The sequence below is a fragment of the Podarcis melisellensis genome (assembly GCF_964234715.1).
Source record: "Podarcis melisellensis genome assembly, chromosome: 3".
NCBI lineage: Eukaryota > Metazoa > Chordata > Lepidosauria > Squamata > Lacertidae > Podarcis > Podarcis melisellensis.
In genome coordinates this window covers 4,906,750-4,929,720 of record NC_138530.1, presented here as the reverse complement: position 1 = coordinate 4,929,720, position 22,971 = coordinate 4,906,750, and the positions used below count along the sequence as shown (strand labels likewise).

At 49.9% G+C, this 22,971-nt stretch overlaps 1 protein-coding gene across 2 annotated transcripts in view; it reads right to left on the bottom strand.

Annotated features, from left to right (window-relative positions):
• Nucleotides 1-3,252: 3,252 nt before the first annotated feature.
• MSRA (methionine sulfoxide reductase A) overlaps nucleotides 3,253-22,971 on the bottom strand; it is a 199,987-nt gene continuing 180,268 nt past the window's right edge. For both annotated transcript variants that reach the window (XM_081904414.1, XM_081904415.1), the window contains one exon: nucleotides 3,253-3,808. In XM_081904414.1, coding sequence (XP_081760540.1) covers nucleotides 3,650-3,808 — 159 coding nt within the window. In that variant the 3' untranslated portion in view covers nucleotides 3,253-3,649. The remainder of the gene's footprint in view (nucleotides 3,809-22,971) is intronic.

The window sequence follows — 22,971 nt, the reverse complement described above, 5'->3', positions numbered from 1 at the left end:
GATGTCATAATGGAATGCTGGGTCTGGCAGTGAGCTGGAAGGCCAGCAACCTGCGGGTGTCTAGCCTCTGCTAAATTCCCCAGGGGGATATCTGAATACTGAAAGGAGAAAGTGTCACAAGGAGCCAATGTCAAGATCTGGCAATCCCAAGGAAGAAAAGGGAAAGTGGCTTTTCAAATGAGCTGTGTGTGTGTGTGTGTGTGTGTGTATACACACACACACACACACACACACACACACACACACACAAATAACCACCAGACTCCGGGCATGTACTACCCAAAAACTTCACACCAGGTAGCATAATCTCCACCCCTGCTATTTTAGAAATCAAATTACCGTATACTAATGTAAAAACACACACCAGGAATCTAGTGACAAATGCATCTGCTCTGTGAGATTTTTTTGTACGCATTTTGGGTTGAAAATCTGCTTTCAATGTATAGGGCAGATGGGGCCCAATATGGCAGCTCCTCTAGCTATGTCAGGTCGCAGTGTCGTAATAACCAGGAACCTTTTATGTGGTGGGTTGCAGAAATGCCTAAAAAACCCATGGAGATAATGGGCAGGTGTGTCTTGCATCCACGCGCAGCACTTACGAACATAAGAGACCGAGCGAAACCTCGTTCCAAATGGCGGCAGCCCAGCATAGCAATATATATAGCCCCAAACAGCTGAAGGGGGGCATTTGTTTTCTGGAATGAGAAAATCCGCTCCCGACACTTGCTGAGCTCAAGGCCCGTGGTATCCGATTTGCTAATAAATCCAATCTCTTTGTGCAAAAGGCACGGCGGCTTCAAGGCTGCAATTTCTTACTGCTCCTTGAAAATGGGCCTTCCCGTGCCAGAGGCCCTCACCCAGCAGCGGGAGGAAAATAACACTCTCCTGCCGCCCGGCCAATACTAACCAAAGGGGTGAAGGCAGCCACGAGTAAAGAATCAGCTGCAGCGCTATTATGCTCTATTCCCCTTTTCACCCCTGCGCCTGGGAAATTAGATAGGGCCAGGTTCCTCGACGGTGAACAACAGAACAATTCGGAGGTATAACGCTTCTACACAATGCGCTCTGTTACTATAGGAACCGTGCCTTCTAAGGATGAAGGGGGCAGCTCGGGAAGGAGGGCAGAATCACATGTTAGACCCTAACCAAGGACAAACATTGAAAAGGATGGGTGGTGGTGGGGAATGTTGCTCACCACCGAGCCAGTTTGGCCCCACGACCGTGGGTGCCATACGGCGTGCATGGCCTTGGCACCAAAGGGGGTGCCCGACCCCTCCATGGGGAATTTCGTGGGTGCCCCGGGGAGTTGGCGCCTACGCCACGTGACCCATTCCCACCACCCAACTGCAGGGCAGAAGGAGAATGCCCTGAAGCCGTCGTGGGTCTGTGGCTTTGAGCATGTGGCCATCAAAACGATCCAACCCACATTTGTTTGCCACGGAAGAAGATAGAAGCGGGCAGAACGGTGGTGCAAGGATTGATTAGCTGGTTGGCGTTCCAGCAGTGGGCATCTCAGCAGAAACCTTAGTTATGGAGAGACCTGATCTGTAGCTTTACAGAGGGGAGTGGTAAATGAAACTGAGTCTCCAAGCTCAGGTCGGCAGCCTCGTTGTATAGAGCCAAAAAGCAGCACCAAGGCTTGGGTACGTGGACTCGAGATAACAGCACAAGACATCTTTTTTCCTTAGCAACCTGTCGCTCTTTATTGCATTACATTTGATACAGTCTCCTTGCCAATCCAGACCACCCCCCTGGGTTAAGAGAAGCCAGGTTTCTTCAGCTTTCCCCATGTTGTAGCTGCTCTCGCAAATAAGAAACAACTGCATTCTTTACAACTGAGTGAAGGACTGGGGAGAGAATCACAGGAGTCCTTTTTGGGGGGGAGGGGGTGGGAATTGCATGCCACAGACATCTGGGGCAGTAACAGAAGGGTACCCATGGGCCGAGGAGCTTATAAAACTGCACATCTGATGCTACAGAAATCAAACCTTGCGGCTCCTCCTTCAGTCAAGAGACTTCCCCACAGTCCAAGCTCTCAATTTTCACACTTATTTCCAGCAAATTCCCCGCCCTGAGAGGATAGCAGAAGCTTTATATGCCACAGCTGCAAAAGCATCTCAGTTGTGCCCACGTAGCTCTCCTCCCAAAATCCCTCCCAATAGAATTGCCGTATTTTTCGCTCTAGAAGACGCACCAAACCATAAGGCGCACCTAGTTTTGGGAGAAGGAAAACAAGAAAAAAAATATTCTGAATCCCAGAAGCCACAGCAGCAAGAGGGATCGCTGCGCAGTGAAAGCCCCTCTTGCTGTTCTGGCTTCTGGGATAGCTGCGCAGCCTGCATTCGCTCCATAAGACGCACACACACTTTCCCTTACTTTTTAGGAGGGAAAAAGTGTGTCTTATAGAGCAAAAAATACGGTAACTTTTGCAAGAGCACACGTAAAAGATCTGTGGCTGCCTGAACCCACAGAATTAAGGCATTAGCTGAACGCAGACTGATATCACTGAGCTCTGGCACCAGTTTCAAAATGAATTCACACCATCAGGATTCCATTGTGGGAGAAGAGGGGCCATTCTTGTCATCCCCACCCCCTCTTGTCACATTCTCGCCCCTAACCCGCTGCATGAATCGGCGTTGGGAGATGTGAAGACTGCTTTCCTCACGCTGGGGGGTCATGCTGGCGATACAGACCTGGCTTCTAAATCCTGTGTGTGTGTGGGAGTCTGCAGAGGTTGCTCGCTTCAAACCTTCAGCCCTGGTGCACGGAGGATGGTGGAGGTTGGGTGACAGGGAAGCAACAGAAGGTGGGGGCAACCAGAATATCCCCCGCCAACCCTGCAAAATATTCTAACCCCGTGAACGGGGCTTGAACAACCGAACGGGGGCTTTGCAAGTATGAGCAAAGAAGCTAGAGGGGTGTGCAGATATTTTGCTCTTTCTCTGTTGCCTGCATCTCAAAAGGCTTTCACACACACACACCCATCATCTTGTTTTTCTATATCTTCTCTCTCCTGCATGGGAACACACAGCCTTGCCTTCCACACCCCCTTCCGATTCCAGGGCTAATGTTGGTACACAGCGTGAAACACCCAGTCCATCCCTGGGTTCCACTGCAGAGTCTATGCCCACCTAAGGTGTTTGGGTTGGGATCCTGAGCCATGTAGATTCCACAAAATTACACATTACAGGCCTTCCTGGACTGCACCACTTCAGAATGTAGAACGGGGGAGTGCGTTTTTGAATGCTCCCCTTTCTTTTTTAAAAAAAACCCAAACACTTTGTGCGTAGAAAATTAATATTCCAGGCTATGGCAGTACACCAGTTGAGGCATCCGATGAGCTGATTTTCTTTATGCTGTGAATTCGTTTTTACTTATATGGAGGAGCATGAAACAAAAGTGATTTTCCCCGTGTGCATCCTGAAGTGGTGGAGTCCAACAAGGACTCCAGGCACGTGGCTCTGCTAAATGTATAGCTCAGCTCTCAGCCTTTCCTTGCAGGCAGGTGCCTTTGATTTCACGGCATTCACTCGTGGGGAGAGCACCCCGAAGACTGCAGCCAAATGGTAGGAAAGATTCAGAGCATGTCCCTTTGCGTCCGACATCTTGCTTTAAGGTGCTGAGGTGGTCGCAGGAGGAAAGATCTCTTTTAGACACCGATGGGGCAGGAAACCCCAGTGCCTCCAAGTCCACAGTAGCCGTTAGGGTGCTTGCTCAGGTACTGCTGGTGATATTCTTCAGCGTAATAGAACTCTGGAGCCTCGCGGATCTCAGTGGTGATCGTGCCGAAGCCATTCTCCGTCAACACCTGCCAGAGGGAGGAAAAGGAGGGAGAATCCCATTAGGAATTGTTTGCACTGAGGTAAGAAATTCATTTGAGTGACCCACCAGCCAACAAACAGAGGCTAGAGCCCAATTCAGGAGTCTATAGCTTGGGGGTCTCCACACACGCGGTTGCACATGTGAAAATGTCCCCGGAATCTGCAAACCTGATAGTTCAGGGCTGCAAATTCCAGAGAAGTCTCTGCATGGTGAACTATATCAGGGGTGGCCAACTCCCAAGAGATTCTGCAATCTACTCACAGAGTTAAAAACTGGCAGTGATCTACCCCCTTTTTTGGGTTCAGGTCAAAGTTGTTGAGCTCTGCTTAGGAAGAAGGAAGGCCCATTTTTGGGGGGATTTGGGTCAAAGTTGTTGAGGAGGTAAAATGTTGAACTCTTTTTAGGGGCGTCACAGTTGTTCAGCATCTTTGGGGAGGGCCAATGATCTACCAGTGATCTACCGCAGACGTCCAGTGATCTACCGGTAGATCACGACCTACCTGTTGGACATGCCTGAACTATATTCATGGAGGCCCCCTCCTCTATATGTGGGCGTCAGGAGAGGAGTCCACAATGCCAGGGTGGGGTCTACCCAGGGAGGACATAAGAACGTAAGCAGAGCCTGCTAGATCAGGCCAGTGGTCCATCTATTTCTCACGGTAGCCAACCAGATGCTCCAGTCCCATGAGAGTTCCTTCCTTATTGTTGACTTCCTTCCATTTCTGGGTATATGTTTAAAGAACCTTTTCTCTTAGTTGCATGGCTTGGAGGCGGCGAAAGTGGGGGGTTTTTACCCCAGCTGTCAGAGACCAAATTGGAAGCAAATTGGGGTGTGTGAAATTACTTTCACTTGCTTTCCAGAATGGTAGCCATATAGGTCTACTATACTACAGAAAAGCTACAAACATGAGTCTGACCAAACTGCGGGAGGCAGTGGAAGACAGGAGTGCCTGGTGTGCTCTGGTCCAGGGGGTCACGAAGAGTCGGACACGACTAAACGACTAAACAACGACAACATACTACAGAAAATGGGGGTGGGGGCATTCACTATATACCAGAGACTTGTTCCAATCCATTGATTGCAAAAAATGGATTGCTTTGATCCAATTTCTCCAGACAAAGACTGGCTATTTCCACTGCTATGGGGGATCCCATCTAACCCCTTTATCTTGCCAAAGTTTTGGGTTAAAATAAATGGTTCTTACATAGTGCAATCTCAGCCAAGAAGGAAATGGAATGAGTGGGAGGATGTTTGTAGAGCTGATTTCTCAGAAATGGGGAGCAGCTAATTCTTCATTAGGTGAGTAACCTGATATCTATAATCACCTGGGAGAGACATACCCAGCCAGCCATATCCATCTTGGAACGGAGTCCATAAGCTGACCTCATAAGAGACAGCACACAGCCCAATTTTGGGTCTTTCTGTTGTCGGGTTTCCCCTAATTTTTTTCTTGTTCCCCATCACCCACTGCTATGCATAGCATTCTACCTGATTTCGAGTCCTGAGAACTCGAAAGCTTGCCACAATTTTGCAATGTTTTCAGCTGACCTTAATAAAGGCATTGCCTAGTTGTGGATTTGAGGAGTTCCCCCTTCTCCACGGACCAACACAGCTACCTTTGCTTTTTATGTGAGAACAATTTGAATGTAGGAGAAAGTCTGTTGGTTTCCTTGAACCCTGTTTACTTACATATCTCTTCGGTTTATATCCTGCCCTTCTTCCCAAAGGAGCCCAGGGGGGATTGTGACCAAGAGAGCCAGTTTGCTTTAGTGGTTGGCGTGTCATACTAGGACAACAGGGAGAGCACAGCTCAAATCCGCGCTCAGGCACAGAGCTCAGTGGGTGAGATTTGGGCCAGCCTCTGCCTCTCAGCCTAACCTACCTCTCTGGGTTGTTGTGATGATTAAACGAAGAGCAGGGTGAACTACAACGCACGAATAAATACAGAGTTAAATCCCGAGTCTTCGCAGTTAGCAAAGCAGGCATGGCTCCAGGGGGAGGAAAAGGAGGGGGGAAATGTATTTCCCCTAACGGCGGAAAAGGTGTTTGGAAGAATCCAATTCCACGGAGTTGGACTGTTGTTGTTTTGGCTGCTGGCACCATACCGTGGGGAGTCTAAGATGGTGCGAAAAAGGAAAGAAAAGGAAGGCTTTCTTGTTTACATCCGAAGTCTGAAAGTGGTGTGCTGTGAATAAACAAAGGATGCTCCCCCAAAATGCTGTGTCAGCGAAAGCCCCCCCCCCCAGCAAAACAGCTCTGCAGAACATGCCTCTGAGCCAAAGGCGTACAGCAGCAGCTCAACTTTTGCCTTTCTGCGCTCCCCCGTTTTTTCAGAGCGCCCTGTTTCTGGATGCCTTCGAATGGCACCCTGCTCCTCATACACACACCCATCCGTGCCTTCTGAAGGCAGAGCGGCTAAAGCGGAGTTTGCATGCAGCTGCACTTCTGAGCAAAGTCAAATCGTCATCCTGCGGTTTGGGGATAGCAGAAATCAGGTCACCTTTCTTCATTCCTGGGAACGTAAGATCTGAGAACAGGACGCAACGGGAGGCGGCCCAGGCGCCAGTTCTGGCTGGCAGAGAAGCAACTTTCGACCTGTAACTCGCCCACGTTCTCCTAGCAGATAAAAGGAACCCTCCAGACCCTGCCAGTCTCTGCGCGGCCCACGCACGCTTGCTGCAGGATCGGCTTCCGACCTTGCTTTTGCCACAAGCCTGCTGGTGGCGGCTGATAAATCAGGGACAGGAGCTCAGACTCTGACCTCTGTGCCCTCCTTATATTGGCCTGCTGACGAAACCAGCTGCTAAAATCTCAGAAAGGGGTCTAGGGGTTAGGACAGGCTGTTCGGTCCTGCAGAGGAGACTTTTAAGTTAAAAAAAGAGAGGATAATTTAAAGTGCAGATTGTGCCCTCTCTTTTTTCCAGCTCTCAAGGGCGCTGGGCACTACTTCTGCTCAGAGGCTCCCTTTCTGCCCTCCAAACAGGAACCGTGCTTTGCTTTTAACCCCTGCAGATCTGAGTGTGAAATATTCACCCGAGAGGCTGGCTGCTTTGATAGCTGGCATCGCAAGGGACACCTAAGCTTCTGGCTGCACCTGTGCCCCCCAAATAGCCGCTGGACTATGGAGGCCAACCAGAGTGTGAGCAAGACGCATTCACCATGATAAATTTATTGGGGCAAGATTGGAACGTTTCCCACCTCTGGTGAAAGTTGCAGAAGCTCCAATATGCAGGAGAAAGTTAATCTGTGTATGTGGCCTTCCACCTTCTGCCCTGCATGCTTTCTAGGCAAAGATATGAACTTTCCCGATCTAAATCCGAGTGCATTTTCTTTTTTTTCTTTTCTTTTTTGCCCTGCAGCTTTCCTTGAGGAAACCTGATCATTACCACTGAAATGGAGGAAACAGCAATTCAGGTTTTCTGTGAATTGCCATTTGCTCCTCCATATCAGTGGCCAATAGTGGGTTTTTTTTGGGGGGGGAGCAGCAAGGTAATACCCCCCCCAAAAAAGCACTTGAACAAGGACCTGGAAAGACCAGACCTCTGCCTCACAATGTGGAGCAAATTTAAGTGTGGATGAGCCCTGTGTTTTCCTTTAGACATTATAGCAGCATGTACTTCATCCGATCCCATTTTCCTGAAACAGCCCCAATTGACTAATCCACTAGGAAGCCACTCACCCACTAGCTTGCCCATAATTTGTCTGCTGGGAGAAATCAGGGGAAGCTTCATTGAAATGGCATAAAAAGCACATATGCTTAGGAATATTAGGTGTTAGGAAGGCAGGAAACTGCCTTGTCTATGTCAAAGCAAAGGCCCAGCTGACTCGGTATTGCCTTCATCATCCTTCTTCAACCTACCGTATTTTTCGCTCTATAAGACGCACCAGACCACAAGACACACCTAGTTTTTGGAGGAGGAAAACAAGAAAAAAAATATTTTGAATCTCAGAAGCCACAACAGCAAGAGGGATCGCTGCGCAGTGAAAGCAGCAATCCCTCTTGTTGTTCTGCCTTCTGGGATAGCTGTGCAGCCTGCACTCGCTCCATAAGACACACACACATTTCCCCTTACTTTTTAGGAGGGGAAAAGTGAGTCTTATAGAGCAAAAAATACAGTAGTTGTTTGGGGACTACAGCTTCCCTAACTGCCACAGCCAATAGTCAGGGCGGGAGGGAGCTAGAGACCAAACTATCTGGAGGGCACCTGTTTGGTTTAGATGGGTCTACACTGACTGACTGGGACTCTCCCAGGTATGACGCATGGGCAAGAGCGGTCCTATTTTTTTCCGCAAAACGCTGGAGATTTTGCAGGGGGTGTTGTGCTGCAAGGAAGGCACGATTCCAGGATCGGACACCTCTTGAAAACCTTCTTCTGTTTTATTTGTGTTAGTCCTTGCAGCTATTGCTCTTCTCACCTTGGTAGCTGTATCTGTTCTGGAGGGCTAGCACTTCCCACGCCACATTCCCGCCGTACCACTTCAACAGGCATGGCAAATCCCGGGACCTATAATTTGATAAAGGGTGCTGGGAGGTGTTAGAGGAGACCTTTCACAAAGCTACATCTCCCAGCACCCTTAACAAACCACGTTTCCCAGGATTTCTTTGGGGGGCGGGGAGCTGTTAAAGTGTATGTGAGTGCTTTAAATGTATAACAGGGCCTCTCTCTCTCTCTCTCTCTCTCTCTCTCTCTCTCTCTCTGCCTTTTAAACAGGGTGTGGTCTTATAAACTACAGGCTCTGTTAGCGGTGATCTCCTTCCCGATTTCCATTATTGCTCTCTTTCCAGCCACGGCAGAAGCACCAGATGCACGAGAGGGAAGAGGCAGGCGAGGGAGATGGAGGGAGGGAGAGTAACAAGGAATGCACCATGCCTTTCCAAGAGAACTTGGCGTTTGCAGCCCCTCTCCTTCCCTGCCAGCCATGGAACAGCAGTGACTTGGCAAGAGTTAAAGAGACAGATGTCAGTCTCATCTGGTTGCTTTGGCTCCAGTTGTTTGTTCAAAATGAACAGCAAAGCCAAGCAAGCGTGGGGGTCTTTTGTGCCCAGAGAGAAAGGAAATGAGCAAAGCCCTTCTGGTCAGCGCCTCTGACTCTTGAAGCCCATGTTGGTTTACATGGCTTGAATGAACGTGATGAGGTTTGCGAGGCACAATTGGGAGCGAGGGAACCATCAGGCCAAAACTTCAACAACAGGGAGAAGGGTGTGCATGACAGCCACTGCGTTTTGTGGAATGTGCAGAGAGGAGCAATTGATCCTTTTAGCATATTCCAGAGCCATGGCATTGACTCGTCTGGAGTGACCAGAAGACTCACAATAAGGCCTTCCATCATGGTCTGTGATGCAAGTACTGATGTCCCATTGGCTTCGCTCGAGCAAGTTCATGACTTTATTACATCATGAGGTTTGGTAGACAAAAGCCTGCTTCTGACGCATGAAGTGGACAGAAAGGGGACTGGTTTATACAGACAGGTAAGTTACCGAGCAATAGACCAGGTTAACAAAGTAAGGGGGGGGGGAAATTGGGAAAGCAAAACACAAAGAAAGAATGCTTGGGAACATGGCCTTATCTCCTACTGATTCCTTTAGCAACCAAGCCTTCAAACAAGCATGATCATAGGTCGGTGCCACCCAGCGGCAAGTGGATTTTTCAAAGGAAGACATGACCAGACTGCATCTGAATCTTATGTATTTTGCATGTGCCTTTCATGTAAAAGACATACATTTTACATGAAATATGCACTTTTTGATGCATTTCAGTGCATTCACCTGTAAAGCACGTATTTTGAGCACATCCTCTGTGTACTTTGTGCACACTGAAAATGGACTGCAAAATCAGTGTAATTTGTGTAGTTCTGGAAGAGAGTTCAGGAGTATTGGATTGGGCTGGACCACTGTGAAAAGCGGACGAAACTCATTCCTCCCCAATCCCTAATTGCTACAGAACCACCATCATGAAGACCTTACTGGCTGCCATTAAGCGCACCATGCTTTATTTTGGGCATTAGTCTGTTATAAAAGAATTGCGACTGCATCATAGGGGCCTCGGCACGACCTCCTCGCTCTACAGTAATGAGGTTAGCATACGCCACTCTCTGTGCCCCTGCAATGAGGCACATCTACAGAACCAGGAAGTTCGGATATACAAAGTTGTAACTGCACTTCATGGGTCCCTGTCATATTTGGTCAATTGTGCAGCTACTTCTCAGTGCGGAGCTTGACAAACAGAAATTTTGTATACAGGCTGACCAGGTGGAAAATGCATATTAGACAGCATGGACAGCCCCATGTAAGCGGAGACCAATTTGCCTCTGTGCATTTCATTGCTGGGTTCACATTATCCCATAATAATGTAAGAAGAAATCCATTGGATCAGGCCCAAGGGTCATCTAAGCTAGCATCCTGTTGTCACGGTGACCAACCAGATGCCCATGGAAAACTCGTGAGTAGGAAGAAGAAGAAGAGTCTGGATTTGATATCCCGCCTTTCACTCCCTTTAAGGAGTCTCAAAGCGGCTAACATTCTCCTTTCCCTTCCTCCCCCACAACAAACACTCTGTGAGGTGAGTGAGGCTGAGAGACTTCAGAGAAGTGTGACTGGCCCAAGGTCACCCAGCAGCTGCATGTGGAGGAGCGGAGACACGAACTCGGTTCCCCAGATTACGAGACTATCGCTCTTAACCACTACACCACACTGGCTCTCTAGGAGATGAGTGCAACCACACTCTCCCCATTTGTGATTGTGATAGAGGTCAACCCATTTGTCCCCCACAAAAAAACAACAACACACCAAATAGTGCAAGAAAATGAAACGGAATGCACACATTTCAAAAAGGAAAACAGCGAGGAAAACATGATGCAATGCAAACAGATCTCAAGTAACACCAACCGGCCTGCATTGCCCAGCACCACTCACTGAGTCTAGGGGGTTTTTTGCATCATAGTTTCACAGGGCCAATCCTGATGGACTACACATGCTCTCGTTGGTGCTGGAAGAAAATGAAGTTGTGTGTTTATTGCTGTAAAAGTTTTTAAAAATTGAATATTCTGTGCAGGCAGCTGATGTGGTACAGTGGCTAGAGTGTTTAAGACTAAGGCCAGTGAGACCTGGATTCAAATCCCCACTGGGTGGGTCAGTCTCTATACCTCATAGGGTTGTTGTGGGGACAAAACAGAAGCTGCCCTGAGCACCTTGGAGGACAGGCAGCATATAAGTGTACTAAGCAAGTAAAAGTGCCCTGTTTCGAAAAGCAGTTCAAAGTACAGTGGTACTTTGGGTTACAGACACTTCAGGTTACAGACGCTTCAGGTTACAGACTCTGCTAACCCAAAAATAGTGCTTCAGGTTAAGAACTTTGCTTCAGGATGAGAACAGAAATCGTGCTTCGGTGGCGCGGTGGCAGCGGGAGGCCCCATTAGCTAAAGTGGTGCTTCAGGTTAAGAACAGTTTCAGGTTAAGAACGGACCTCCGGAACAAATTAAGTTCTTTACCCGAGGTACCACTGTATGGTTTTAAAGCTATGGTTTTCCCAGTAGTGATGTATGGAAGTGAGAGCTGGACCATAAAGAAGGCTGATTGCCAAAGGATTGATGCTTTTGAATTATGGTGTTGGGGGAGACACTTGAGAGTCCCATAGACGGCAAGAAGATCAAACCTCTTCATTCTTAAGGAAATCAGCCCTGAGTGCTCACTGGAAGGACAGATCCTGAAGCTGAGACTCCAATCCTTTGGCCACATCATGAAAAGAGAAGAATCCCTGGAAAAGACCCTGATGCTGGGAAAGATGGAGGGCACAAGGAGAAGGGAACGACAGAGGACAAGATGGTGGGACAGTGTTGTCGAAGCTACAAACATGAGTCTGACCAAACTGCGGGAGGCAGTGGAAGACAGGAGTGCCTGGCGTGCTCTGGTCCAGGGGGTCATGAAGAGTCAGACACGACTAAATGACTAAACAACAACAACCACTGTATTAACCATTCAGTTGAAATTTGAGGGGAATCCAGACCCTAGCTAAATGCTCACAGATGCATGGCTCTTTAAACAGAGGTCGCACAGAACCCGGATGCTTTCGAAACGGTCCCCTACTTTTAGCAATTGCCACTCGATCCTGAAAGTAACTGTTGAGAGCTGGAAGGATCCGTTAGTCATTGACCTTCTACGGCAAGTGAAGCTACATCAGCAACAACAACAAAAAGGGGGAGCGCCGATTGTATGTGCCTCTTTGCATACGCACATCAATGCATGCGAGAAGAAGGGCCGCTTTGTAGAGAAACTTGCCAACAAGCCTACTTTTGGTGCCATCTGCTCCGAGGAGAGTGAGCACCTGTTTGGAGCAGCTGCTGAACGCGGAAGGTAGGTAAGGGAGAAATCAGTTTCATTCTCGACTTGGCCTGCTGCAGGTAGCACATGGGCCTCACCAACGGGAATGCCAACTGTTCCCTTTTAAGCTTGTCCTAATTAGGAAGCGGGGAGCGTTCTGAAATCTCAAAACTGTTTGGTTAGATTATTACAGGAAGTTCCAAGAGAAGAGAGGGTGGCGAGACTCTTCCCTCTCCTGAACGTCAGTTGCGGTTGCTCTTTTTATCAAGGACGCCAGCTTATTGCTGGGCAAGGGGTGGGGAAGAGTAGAAAGAGCATCCCAAACTCCCTTTCGCACCTTAACCCAGCCTTCATTGGCACGGTCCCTATCAGTAGAGCATAAACAGCCCTCCGGCTTTCATCTGCAAGTGAGTCTTCTGCATGTGATGCTTCTATCAGACACTAAAAATACTGCCTCCCTGTTGCAAACAGAACATTTCAGAACAAGGATTTAGATTGCAACGAGACCCGCAAAGGGAAGCCTGGAAAAGCGCCAAAATTGCTGAGAAGAAAGTGTTCCCTCACCCAAAAAATGTAACATGAGAAGAGCCCGGCTACTGGATCAGGCCAAATGGGGGCACATCTAATCCAGTGTCTTGTTTCTTACAGTAGCCAAACGGATGTCCCAAATGGGAAGCCCACAAGCTGGGCATGGCGGCAACAGCCGCCTCACGCTGTTCTCCCCCAGTGTTTAGAAATGTGTTGTCTCTGATCCCAGAGAAGGCATATAGTCATATAGCCTTATTCTCAATGAATTGGTCTAATCCAGGCATGTCCAAAGTCCTTTCCGGGGGCCTAATCTGGCCCGCCGGTCGATTTAATCCAGCCCCTGTGACAGTTTATTTCCTGGGGTAAAATCCTAAAAAAAACTCAACAACTTCAATCCTAAAGAAAGGTCAACAATTTTGGTTGGCCCTTTGGTTGGCCCTAACGGCCCTTCACTTCATCCAATCTGGCTCTCGTCCTTAAAAGCTGATTAAGTTGGTGACCATCGCTACACCTTGTGGGAGTGAATTCTATAGTTTGACTTTGCTTTGTATGAAGAAGCACGTCCTTTTTCTCTGCCTTGAATCTCCCAACATCCAGTTGCTTCGGGGTTCCAGTAACACAAGAGGTTGAGAAATAACTGCCTCCTATCCACGTCTTCACACCACGCAAGCATTCATGTAGCTCTATTGTGGTCCTTCTTTCTCTCTATTTTATTAAAGAAAAAACCTTTCCACGTAAGGAAGCCTCCTGGACATGCTTGCTACACTTCCCTGCGCCTTCTCCCGTCCTACAGTAGTCTTCTTGAAGTCACAGAACTGACCACTAGCCCCGCCCTTCCCGCTCTGGCCGCTCACTCTGGATCCCTCCCAAGCAGACGAAGGCTGCACCGAGGGGGTGAGTTCCTCTTCTGGGTCTGTCTGGCCTGTCGCTCAGCAAGGTGCAGGATTCTCCTCAAGCAGGGTGTCCGAGGGGGAGGAGGGCCAGCAGGACTGGGACTGTCCTGCTGTTGGGTAGAGAGGACAACCTCTGACCCATCTCTCTCTGCATCTGCACTTACACTGTGACTCTCAGCCTCTAACCCTGTCCTGGAAGGTCCTCCTCCTGATTTCCCTCTCCCCCTGATCACTCAACCCATCTGCTTCTATCACCTCCTAGTCACCTGACTGCTCTTCAGTGTCCCAGCACCATGGTCTAGGGTCCATGTTATCGTCTTCTGTGTCTTCCCTGGAAGGCTTTTGGGTGAGTGACCCCCACACTCTTTCTCATCCAGCCAGTTCCTGACAGATGGACTGTTGTTGGTTTGATTTGGCATAATCTTAAAAAGCAGAGACATCACCTTGCCGACAAAGGTCCGTATAGTTAAAGCTATGGTTTTCCCAGTGGTGATGTATGGAAGTGAGAGCTGGACCATCAAGAAGGCTGACTGCCGAAGAACTGATGCTTTTGAATTATGGTGCTGGAGGAGACTTGAGAGTCCCATGGACTGCAAGAAGATCAAACCGATCCATTCAGAAGGAAATCAGCCCTGAGTGCTCACTGGAAGGACAGATCCTGAAGCTGAGGCTTCCGGAACTTTGGCCACCTCATGAGAAGAGAAGACTCCCTGTAAAAGACCCTGATGTTGGTAAAGATGGAGGGCACAAGGAGGAGGGGACAACAGAGGACGAGATGGTGGGACAGTGTTCTCGAAGCTACCAGCATGAGTTTGACCAAACTGCAGGAGGCAGTGGAAGACAGGAGTGCCTGGCGTGCTCTGGTCCAGGGGGTCACGAAGAGTCGGACACGACTGAGCAACAACAAAGCTTCCTGTGCTCCTAACACTTAGCCTTGGGTCGATGGTGGGAATTTAAAGTAACAGTTCTTCTTATAAAAGGGGGGAAGTCAACATGGAGGTAATTCTGCCGCCCAGCAGGGGTCCCTTCTGTTTGCGTCATTAACTGAGCCTGCAAGTGCCATGGTTTGATCTACAAGGGCTTGGCTCTCTCTTCGCTGCTAATCTCGGTACCATGTAGAGCTCCCAAATGAATAATGTAGTGTTTGTGTTTTCCAAGCCAACTCCATTATCTCGCAAGGTACACCTGGCATATACGAGGCAGATTTCCCTTCATCGAAGTACGCAGGCAATGGCTTGAGCTTTTGAGATGGAGAGAGTTTTAAATCAGAGTTTAGATACTGACAGTCGTGCAAGCGTTTCCCATGGTCACCTTCACAACAAAGCCTGAGCCCAATATAACACTGGGCCCGTGTGTGTGTGTGTGTGTGTGTGTGTGCGGAGAACGGCTTGGAAATAAAAAGGAACCTCCTTTTTTTGCTTTGCAGCAAGAAATAGAAAGACGATAGCATCTGGCAAGATGTCTGGACCAGCCCATTGTGTCATCCTACTCAAGACACGATGGCACAACCTACAAATCTGACAATGATCATCGCACTCCATTCATGGATTCCTTCCACTTCTCCATTACACAGCAGCAGGAGGAGGAGGAGACAGCTACTGAAGCTGTGCTCGGTTCCTCACTCAGTCTCCTCTGCCCCCCAATGGAGGGAACATTGGGGAGCTGCCCCCCCCAAAAAAAAACTGGGGGGGGGGCAAAAACGCTCGGCCCCCTGGAGTTGGTGCCCCTGCAGCCATGTATAAAATTCTGCATAGCATGGAGGAAATGGATGAGGTGGTGTTTTTCTCTGTCTTGTAATACTCGAAGCACCCAATGGTGACCAGCCAATGAGGTGGAGTGTTGGGAGATTCAGGAAAGAGAATGAAAATACTCTTCCATACAGCTCATAGGAATTTGTTCCCGCAAACGTGGTGGTGGCCAACAGCTTGGACAACTTTAAAAGAGGATTAGACAGATTTATGGGGAGTAATTTATGGGGACGCGGGTGGCGCTGTGGGTTAAACCATAGAGCCTAGGACTTGCCGATCAGAAGGTCGGTGGTTCGAATCCCCACGACGGGGTGAGCTCCCGTTGCTCGGTCCCAGCTCCTGCCAACCTAGCAGTTCGAAAGCACATCAAAGTACAAGTAGATAAATAGGTACCGCTCCGGCGGGAAGGTAAACGGCGTTTCAGTGCGCTGCTCTGGTTCGCCAGAAGCGGCTTAGTCATGCTGGCCACATGACCCGGAAGCTGTATGCCGGCTCCCTCAGCCAATAAAGCGAGATGAGTGCCGCAACCCCAGAGTCGGCCACGACTGGACCTAATGGTCAGGGGTCCCTTTACCTTAAGACTATCGATGGGGTAATAAGACTAACCACAATGGCTATGTTCTGCCACTGCTGTTGAGAGACAGCATACTTCTGAAAGCAGTTGTTGGGTATCAGAAGTGGAGATACCCAGGTCTTGCTTGTGGGTTTCCCACAGGCATCTGGTTGGCCACTGTGAAAACAGGATGCTGAACGAAACGGGTCCCAGCAGGCTCTTATGCTTTTACGCTTATTTCTGGCGCAATGACTGATAAGCATCATTACACACACCAAGAAACTGCAGTGGTCAGGCGACTATTGCAACAGAAGAACAGTGAAATCCCACGTCTTTGTGTAGCAAATGCGTAGAGGAGCAAAGGCAGCTTTTGCCGTGTTTTTACAGCAAGAAAAAACCTCTGGTTTGGGATTTTTAAAGGGTGGGGGACACAAATCTTTTCAATTTTAGGTCTCCTCTTCATTGCTAAAGCTCCAGCTGAACCAAACTGCAAAATCCTCCCCCCATCATGCTGTTAAGAGTTTAGGTTCTGCTGGCATCTCTTATCTCCGAGAGGAAGACAAGCAGGAAGCCGAATGTGCCGCAGCTGAGAACACGCAGATTTAGAAGCAGCAGGCCGGAGCAGATGGGAGAGCGATTACTGATGCCGAAAGTTATTGTCTTTTAAAAATCTTGGCATTTCAAACAACGGGGGTGGGGAAGGGGCAAGAATGACAAAGAGAATGGCATGGAAGTGGGTTTGGGGTTTTTTTGTTTGTTTTACTCATCCCACTACTTTTCCAACAGCCAAAAGCTTGGAAAGGGTTAACCTCCCCCTACATAAAAGGCTGTGGGTGGTGCTGTGGGTTAAACCACAGAGCCTAGGGCTTGCCGATCAGAAGGTTGATGGTTCAAATCCCCGCAACGGGGTGAGCTCCCGTTGCTCGGTCCTGCCAACCTAGCAGTTCAAAAACACAAAGTGCATGTACAGTGGTGCCCCGCAAGACGAATGCCTCGCAAGACGAAAAACCCGCAAGACGAAAGGGTTTTTCGGTTTTTGCGACGCTTCGCTAGACGATTTTCCCTATGGGCTTGCATCGCAAGACGAAAGCCCATAGGGAAATCTCGGGGACCTTTTTTTAAATGCTGGCGGTGGGGAGCAAAGCCTTTTTCCCCCCTCCGGACTTCAGAAGAGGTCCAGGAAGGCCGGCGGGGCGAAAGGCTTTGCTCCCCACCGCCAGCATTTTAAAAGCGGTCCGGGATAGCAGGGAAGCGCTTCCCGCTATCCCGGACGGCTTTTGAAGGCAGGCAGGGGGGGCAAAGACTTTTGCCCCCCGCCCGCCTTGGGAAGAGGTCCTGGACCTCTTCCGAAGGCAGGCGGGGGGCAAAAGTCTTTGCTCCCCCCTGCCTGCCTTTGCGGGAGAGCGGAAAAGGCAGCGCTGCCTTCCCGCTCTCCCGGAAAGGCAGGCAGGGGGGAGCAAAGACTTTTGCCCCCCGCCCGCCTTCGGAAGAGGTCCAGGACCTCTTCCCAAGGCGGGCGGGTTTTGCCCCCCCTGCCTGCCTAACCGGGGGCTTTTAAATCGCCCCGGGACTGTCCGGGGCGATTTAAAAGCCCCCGGACGGCTTTTGAAGCCTCCCCCCGCCGCCCGGCATCGGGGCATCGTCCCGATGCCGGGCGGCGGGGCGGGAAAGCCTCCCCCCGCCGCCCGGCTTCGGGGCATCGTCCCGATGCCGGGCGGCAGGGCGGGAAAGCCTCCCCCCGCCGCCCGGCATCGGAACGATGTCCCGAAGCCGGGCGGCGGGGCGAGAAAGCCTCCCCCCGCCGCCCGGCATCGGGGCATCGTCCCGAAGCCGGGCGGCGGGGCGGGAAAGCCTCCCCCCACCGCCCGGCTTCGGGGCATCGTCCCGATGCCGGGCGGCGGGGCGAGAAAGCCTCCCCCCGCCGCCCGGCTTCGGGGCATCGTCCCGATGCCGGGCGGCGGGGCGGGAAAGCCTCCCCCCGCCGCCCGGCATTGGAACGATGTCCCGAAGCCGGGCGGCGGGGCGAGAAAGCCTCCCCCCGCCGCCCGGCATCGGGGCATCGTCCCGATGCCGGGCGGCGGGGCGGGAAAGCCTCCCCCCACCGCCCGGCTTCGGGGCATCGTCCCGATGCCGGGCGGCGGGGCGAGAAAGCCTCCCCCCGCCACCCGGCATCGGAACGATGTCCCGAAGCCCGGCGGCGGGGCGGGAAAGCCTCCCCCGCCGCCCGGCTTCGGAACGATGTCCCGAAGCCGGGCGGCGGGTCCGCGAAGCCTGGGCACGCTGGCAACTCTCCGCAAGGAGCGCTCCCGCTGCTTGCTGAGAGGTCCGCGAAGCCTGTCCTGGACCTCTTCTGAAGGCAGGCGGGGGGCAAAAGTCTTTGTCCCCCCTGCCTGCCTTCCCAGGGGCTTTTAAATCGCCCCGGACAGCGGAGAAGTCCTCCGCTGTCCCGGGCGATTTTAAAATGCCGCCTGCCAGAAGAGGTCGGGGGAAGGCGGTTTCCCTAGGAACGCATTAATTGATTTTCAATGCATTCCTATGGAAAAGCGTGCATCGCAAGACGAAAAACTCGCAAGACGAAGAGACTTGCGGAACGAATTAATTTCGTCTTGCGAGGCACCACTGTAGATAAATAGGTACCGCTCTGGCGGGAAGGTAAACAGCGTTTCCATGTGCTGCTCTGGTTCACCAGAAGAGGCTTAGTCATGCTGGCCACATGACCTGGAAGCTGTACGCCGGCTCCCTCGGCCAATAAAGCGAGATGAGCGCCGCAACCCCAGAGTCGTCCGCGACTGGACCTAATGGTCAGGGGTCCCTTTACCTTTACATAAAAGGCAGGCCACTGCCATACGACACCAGACACGGCAGACTAAAGTTGAGGTGGTCTAACCTTCCTTCTCTGAGTTCGTACATATTGTTTTGAAACCGATTCTCAGTTTGCTGTACTGTTTCCAAAACTCTTTTACGAAATATATGTGAATTACCTTGAGACATGTATGGGAAAGGTGATTAATAAATGTACAAATAATAATAATCAAGCAAAAAAATAAAAAAATTGAGGCCAGTTTCCGAGGCTTTGATTAAGGTTTCGCAAAGAACAGCTTAAAAAAAAAATGCTTGATACCCTATACTTCATATTCCTAAACTTATTGTGATAGATCAGGAAGTGAGTTACCTTGAAGGTTTTCTATAAAGCTTTATTCAGACATGAAGCCTCGAGACAAAACCTTGATAGGATTATAAATAAATAAATAACGGGGTTTCAGTGTCTATCGCTGTAAACCCTAGTCTTTTGTCATGGTATCACTACTGACAAAGATCTTTCTGAGAAGCAAGAGTATAAAATTGCTGCAATTGCCACTTAACACACAACATACACAGAGCTGAGGCTCTGTAGTGTGTCAGTGCCTTTGGACGACATGAATAGCCCTATTGCAGAGATTCAACACTTGTCCCAAGGACAAACGGAATCAATGGTGGCAAAGGAGAGATAATTCCCACCCCAGTGCAATTTAACAAGATTCAGAATAGGGCATCTGAAAATGATAATTGCAGAAATGCCACCTGTCTGATGCAAGCCCTCGTGGACAGGAGTGACTAATCGTGGAGGCTGAAGTGTGTTTCGCTGTGTAATGGTGAATAGCGCTGCTAAGGCATTGTGCCGATGAATGGATGTCTCTATTAATGCTGTGAAGACAGGGAAGTTCTCGCCGGGAGCTCAAGAAGAAAGCAAGAAGCAGAACAGGAAGGGGAAATTAGGCCAGGTGCAGAAACACTTCTGCTGGAAACGTCTGCAAGGTAAAGAGAACCGCGGTTTATTTTTACAGCGGATCTCGAGTTCAATGAATCAGTGGAAGAAAATGCCATGAAGCCTCGGGACAATGGAGGCCTGCGCCTTTATGGAATGCGCCCCGGGGACAACAGCTACAAGTCATTAATGTCCCAAAGTTAATATGACCGCTGACTGTACAGGCCATTGTATCAGACTCCTATGAATATTGTAAGGTCAGCACAAGGGCCTACTTGCTCAGCCTTCATTCTTCCAACAGCCTGGAAAGGATGAAAAGGGTTTCACCTGAGGTCCTCTCCTTAGGGCGTTTGTTTTCAACGCGCAGGGAGTTTTTCTAACGGGGGCATTCAAATCCAAAACCCAACAGTCTGAAGAGGGACTGTGCAGGATGAATTCCAGCAAGTCACATTGGTGGAAAAGCAGATGAGACCTCAGCCACTTGTTTGTGCCTCCCCTCAGGAAGGGGAAAAGCAATGTGTCAAGCATCGAAGTGTTTCGTTACAATACCCGCTGGTCAAAAACACCTTAAGTTTAAAGGATGTGGTGTGCAGAAGTAAGGCTGGTGTGAGGGGGTGCCATTTCCCCACTGAGGACATCACCAAGTCAAGAATGGCTGCTAACTCTCATATTTGTAGACTTGAACCTGCCATTGGTCCAGCTAGCTCAGTGTTGTATACACAAATGGGAGTTGCTCTCCAAAGTCTCTGATCCAGCTCTTTCTGAGGCCTCCTTGGAGATGCCTCTGGGATCTCTTGCATGCAAACCACGTTTTCCACCACCGAGCTACAAAGCCATCCTCCTCGGGACATAGAGCTTTATATATGAGACAGGTTGCCAACAAAGGTCCGTATAGTGAAAGCTATGGTTTTCCCAGTAGTGATGTATGGAAGTGAGAGCTGGACCATAAAGAAGGCTGATCGCCAAAGGATTGATGCTTTTGAATTATGATGCTGGAGGAGACTCTTGAGAGTCCCATGGACTGCAAGAAGACCAGACTGATCCATTCTGAAGGAAATCAGCCCTGAAAGCTCACTGGAAGGACAGGTCCTGAAGCTGAGGCTCCAATACATTGGCCACCTCATGAGAAGAGAAGACTCCCTGGAAAAGACCCTGATGTTGGGAAAGATGGAGGGCACAAGGAGAAGGGAATGAGAGAGGACGAGATGGTTGGACAGTGTTCTCAAAGCTACCAGCATGAGTTTGACTAAACTGCGGGAGGCAGTGGAAGACAGAAGTGCCTGGCTTGCTCTGGTCCATGGGGTCACGAAGAGTCGGACAGGACTAAACAACTAAACAAGAACAACATATGAGACAGGTCCCCTTAACAGTCCTTCATGGTACAAACCAAGGCTTGCTGGCTGATTTCAAGGCCATTTGCTCCAGTGGTTCCGGTTGCCCCTGAGCAATCTCTCCTGCCCAACTATAGGGAGTAAGCAACCATCAATCCTTCCACCCACCCGCCAGCTTCCCCATCACTCACTTCCTCCTTGAAAGCCCAACCTTTGCAGTCACAAGAAGCGGCCCCCATGCCCCCTGCAACTGCCAGTGTTGGTGCCCATTAGAGGCAACCCCGAGTGGCATTCTCTTGGGATTTCCGGGTGATGTTGCCTGTCATCCCCTGCCCACCCCCCTCCAGAATATGATTATAGTTCTGCCATATGCCAGCATGCAGAACACACAGAGGACATTTGAAAAAAGGGGGTGGGAAATACACCCAAAGCCTTATGGCTACATGGGGGCTCTTTGGTGATGACAGGAAGGACGGCGAGGCAGGCTGAGAAGGAAGCAGAAAACCTGTCACAAAGAGACGAGAAGACAAGGCAGTGGCTTACGGAATGGGGGGGGGGGTGGAGAGAAAGAGATGAACGAAGCACAACAGTGTGAACATTAAAAAAATACAGAGCATTTACCCTCTGGGGAAGCAAACCGCACAAATCAGAGCAAAACCAATGAGCTGCCATTTGAAACCTCCCTCCCCCTGAGTTGTTCAAACACAAATACCAAGACAGCAGTAATAATAATAATAATAATAATAATAATAATAATAATAATAATAATACAAAAAAACCCTTTGCACCAACCATTCCAACCTTGCACTGAACTTGGGGGTGTCGTGAAGCATTATTTACACTCCATCTATTTATCACTTCCTCCTCTTAAGCACCTGACCTTGTCAAAAAGCTTAAAGGTTATTGTTTTAAATTATAAATGAACAAGACTGCTCTACTTATCTGTCAGCACCTGGAAGGCCAGGTGAGGTCAATCCTGGTTCAGAATTCTGAATATGGTTCAGGGAAGAGAGAGAGAGCGAGGGGGAGAGGGGCCTTGAGTACGCATTGCAATTCTCTGCTCCCTTCAGCCTGGCCTTAGTGCTGCTACATACTAAGTGATTTGTCACGTAGTCAGGTTTAAACAAGTACCAATATGCCCAGAGCTAGTTGCATTTTTGATGTCTTTGCTGTGGAGTTTAGGTCAACCGTCTGGGCAGCAGAGTTTGCTTCAACATACGGACGTGGATGTGCCGGACTTGCCTCAGTAATGGACTGGATGTGAGCCAATAAACTGAAGCTCAATCCAGGTAAGAGTGAGGCACCAGTATACCTAAAGGAGTGTCTCCACCCCCATCGTTCTGCCCGGACACTGAGATCCAGTGCCAAGGGCCTTCTGGCAGTTCCCTCACTGCGAGAAGCAAAGCTGCAGGGAACCAGGCAGAGGGCCTTCTCGGTAGTGGCACCCACCCTGTGGAACGCCCTCCCATCAGATGTCAAAGAGATAAACAACTACCTGACATTTAGAAGACATCTGAAGGCAGCCCTGTTCAGGGAAGTTTTTAATGTGTGACATTTTAATGTATTTTTAATCTTTGTTGGAAGCCGCCCAGAGTGGCTGAGGAGACCCAGCCAGATGGGCGGGGTAGAAATAATAGATGATGATGATGATGATGATTCTTTAGTGGGTGGCTCCCTCGACTGGATGGATGGGAGATGGCCTACTCTTGAGGAGGCTACACTCCTTCTGAAAGAGCAGGCACACACACGGCGAGTGCTTCCAGATCCACTGCTGTTGCTTGAGGCTCAGGTGGCATGGAGTGCCATCGGCTAGTGACCCAGCTGTGCCCTATCTGGATAGAGATAACCTAACTTCCATCATCAATGCTCTGGTAACCTCTAGGTTATGTTACTGCGGTGGGCTATGCGTAGGGCTGCCTCTGAAGACGGTCTGGAAGCTACGGCTGGTGCAGAATTCAGCAGCCAGGTTGCTCACCAGGGCAAGATGGTCTTAAGCATATAATGCCAATCTTGGCCTGACTGCATTGGCTGTC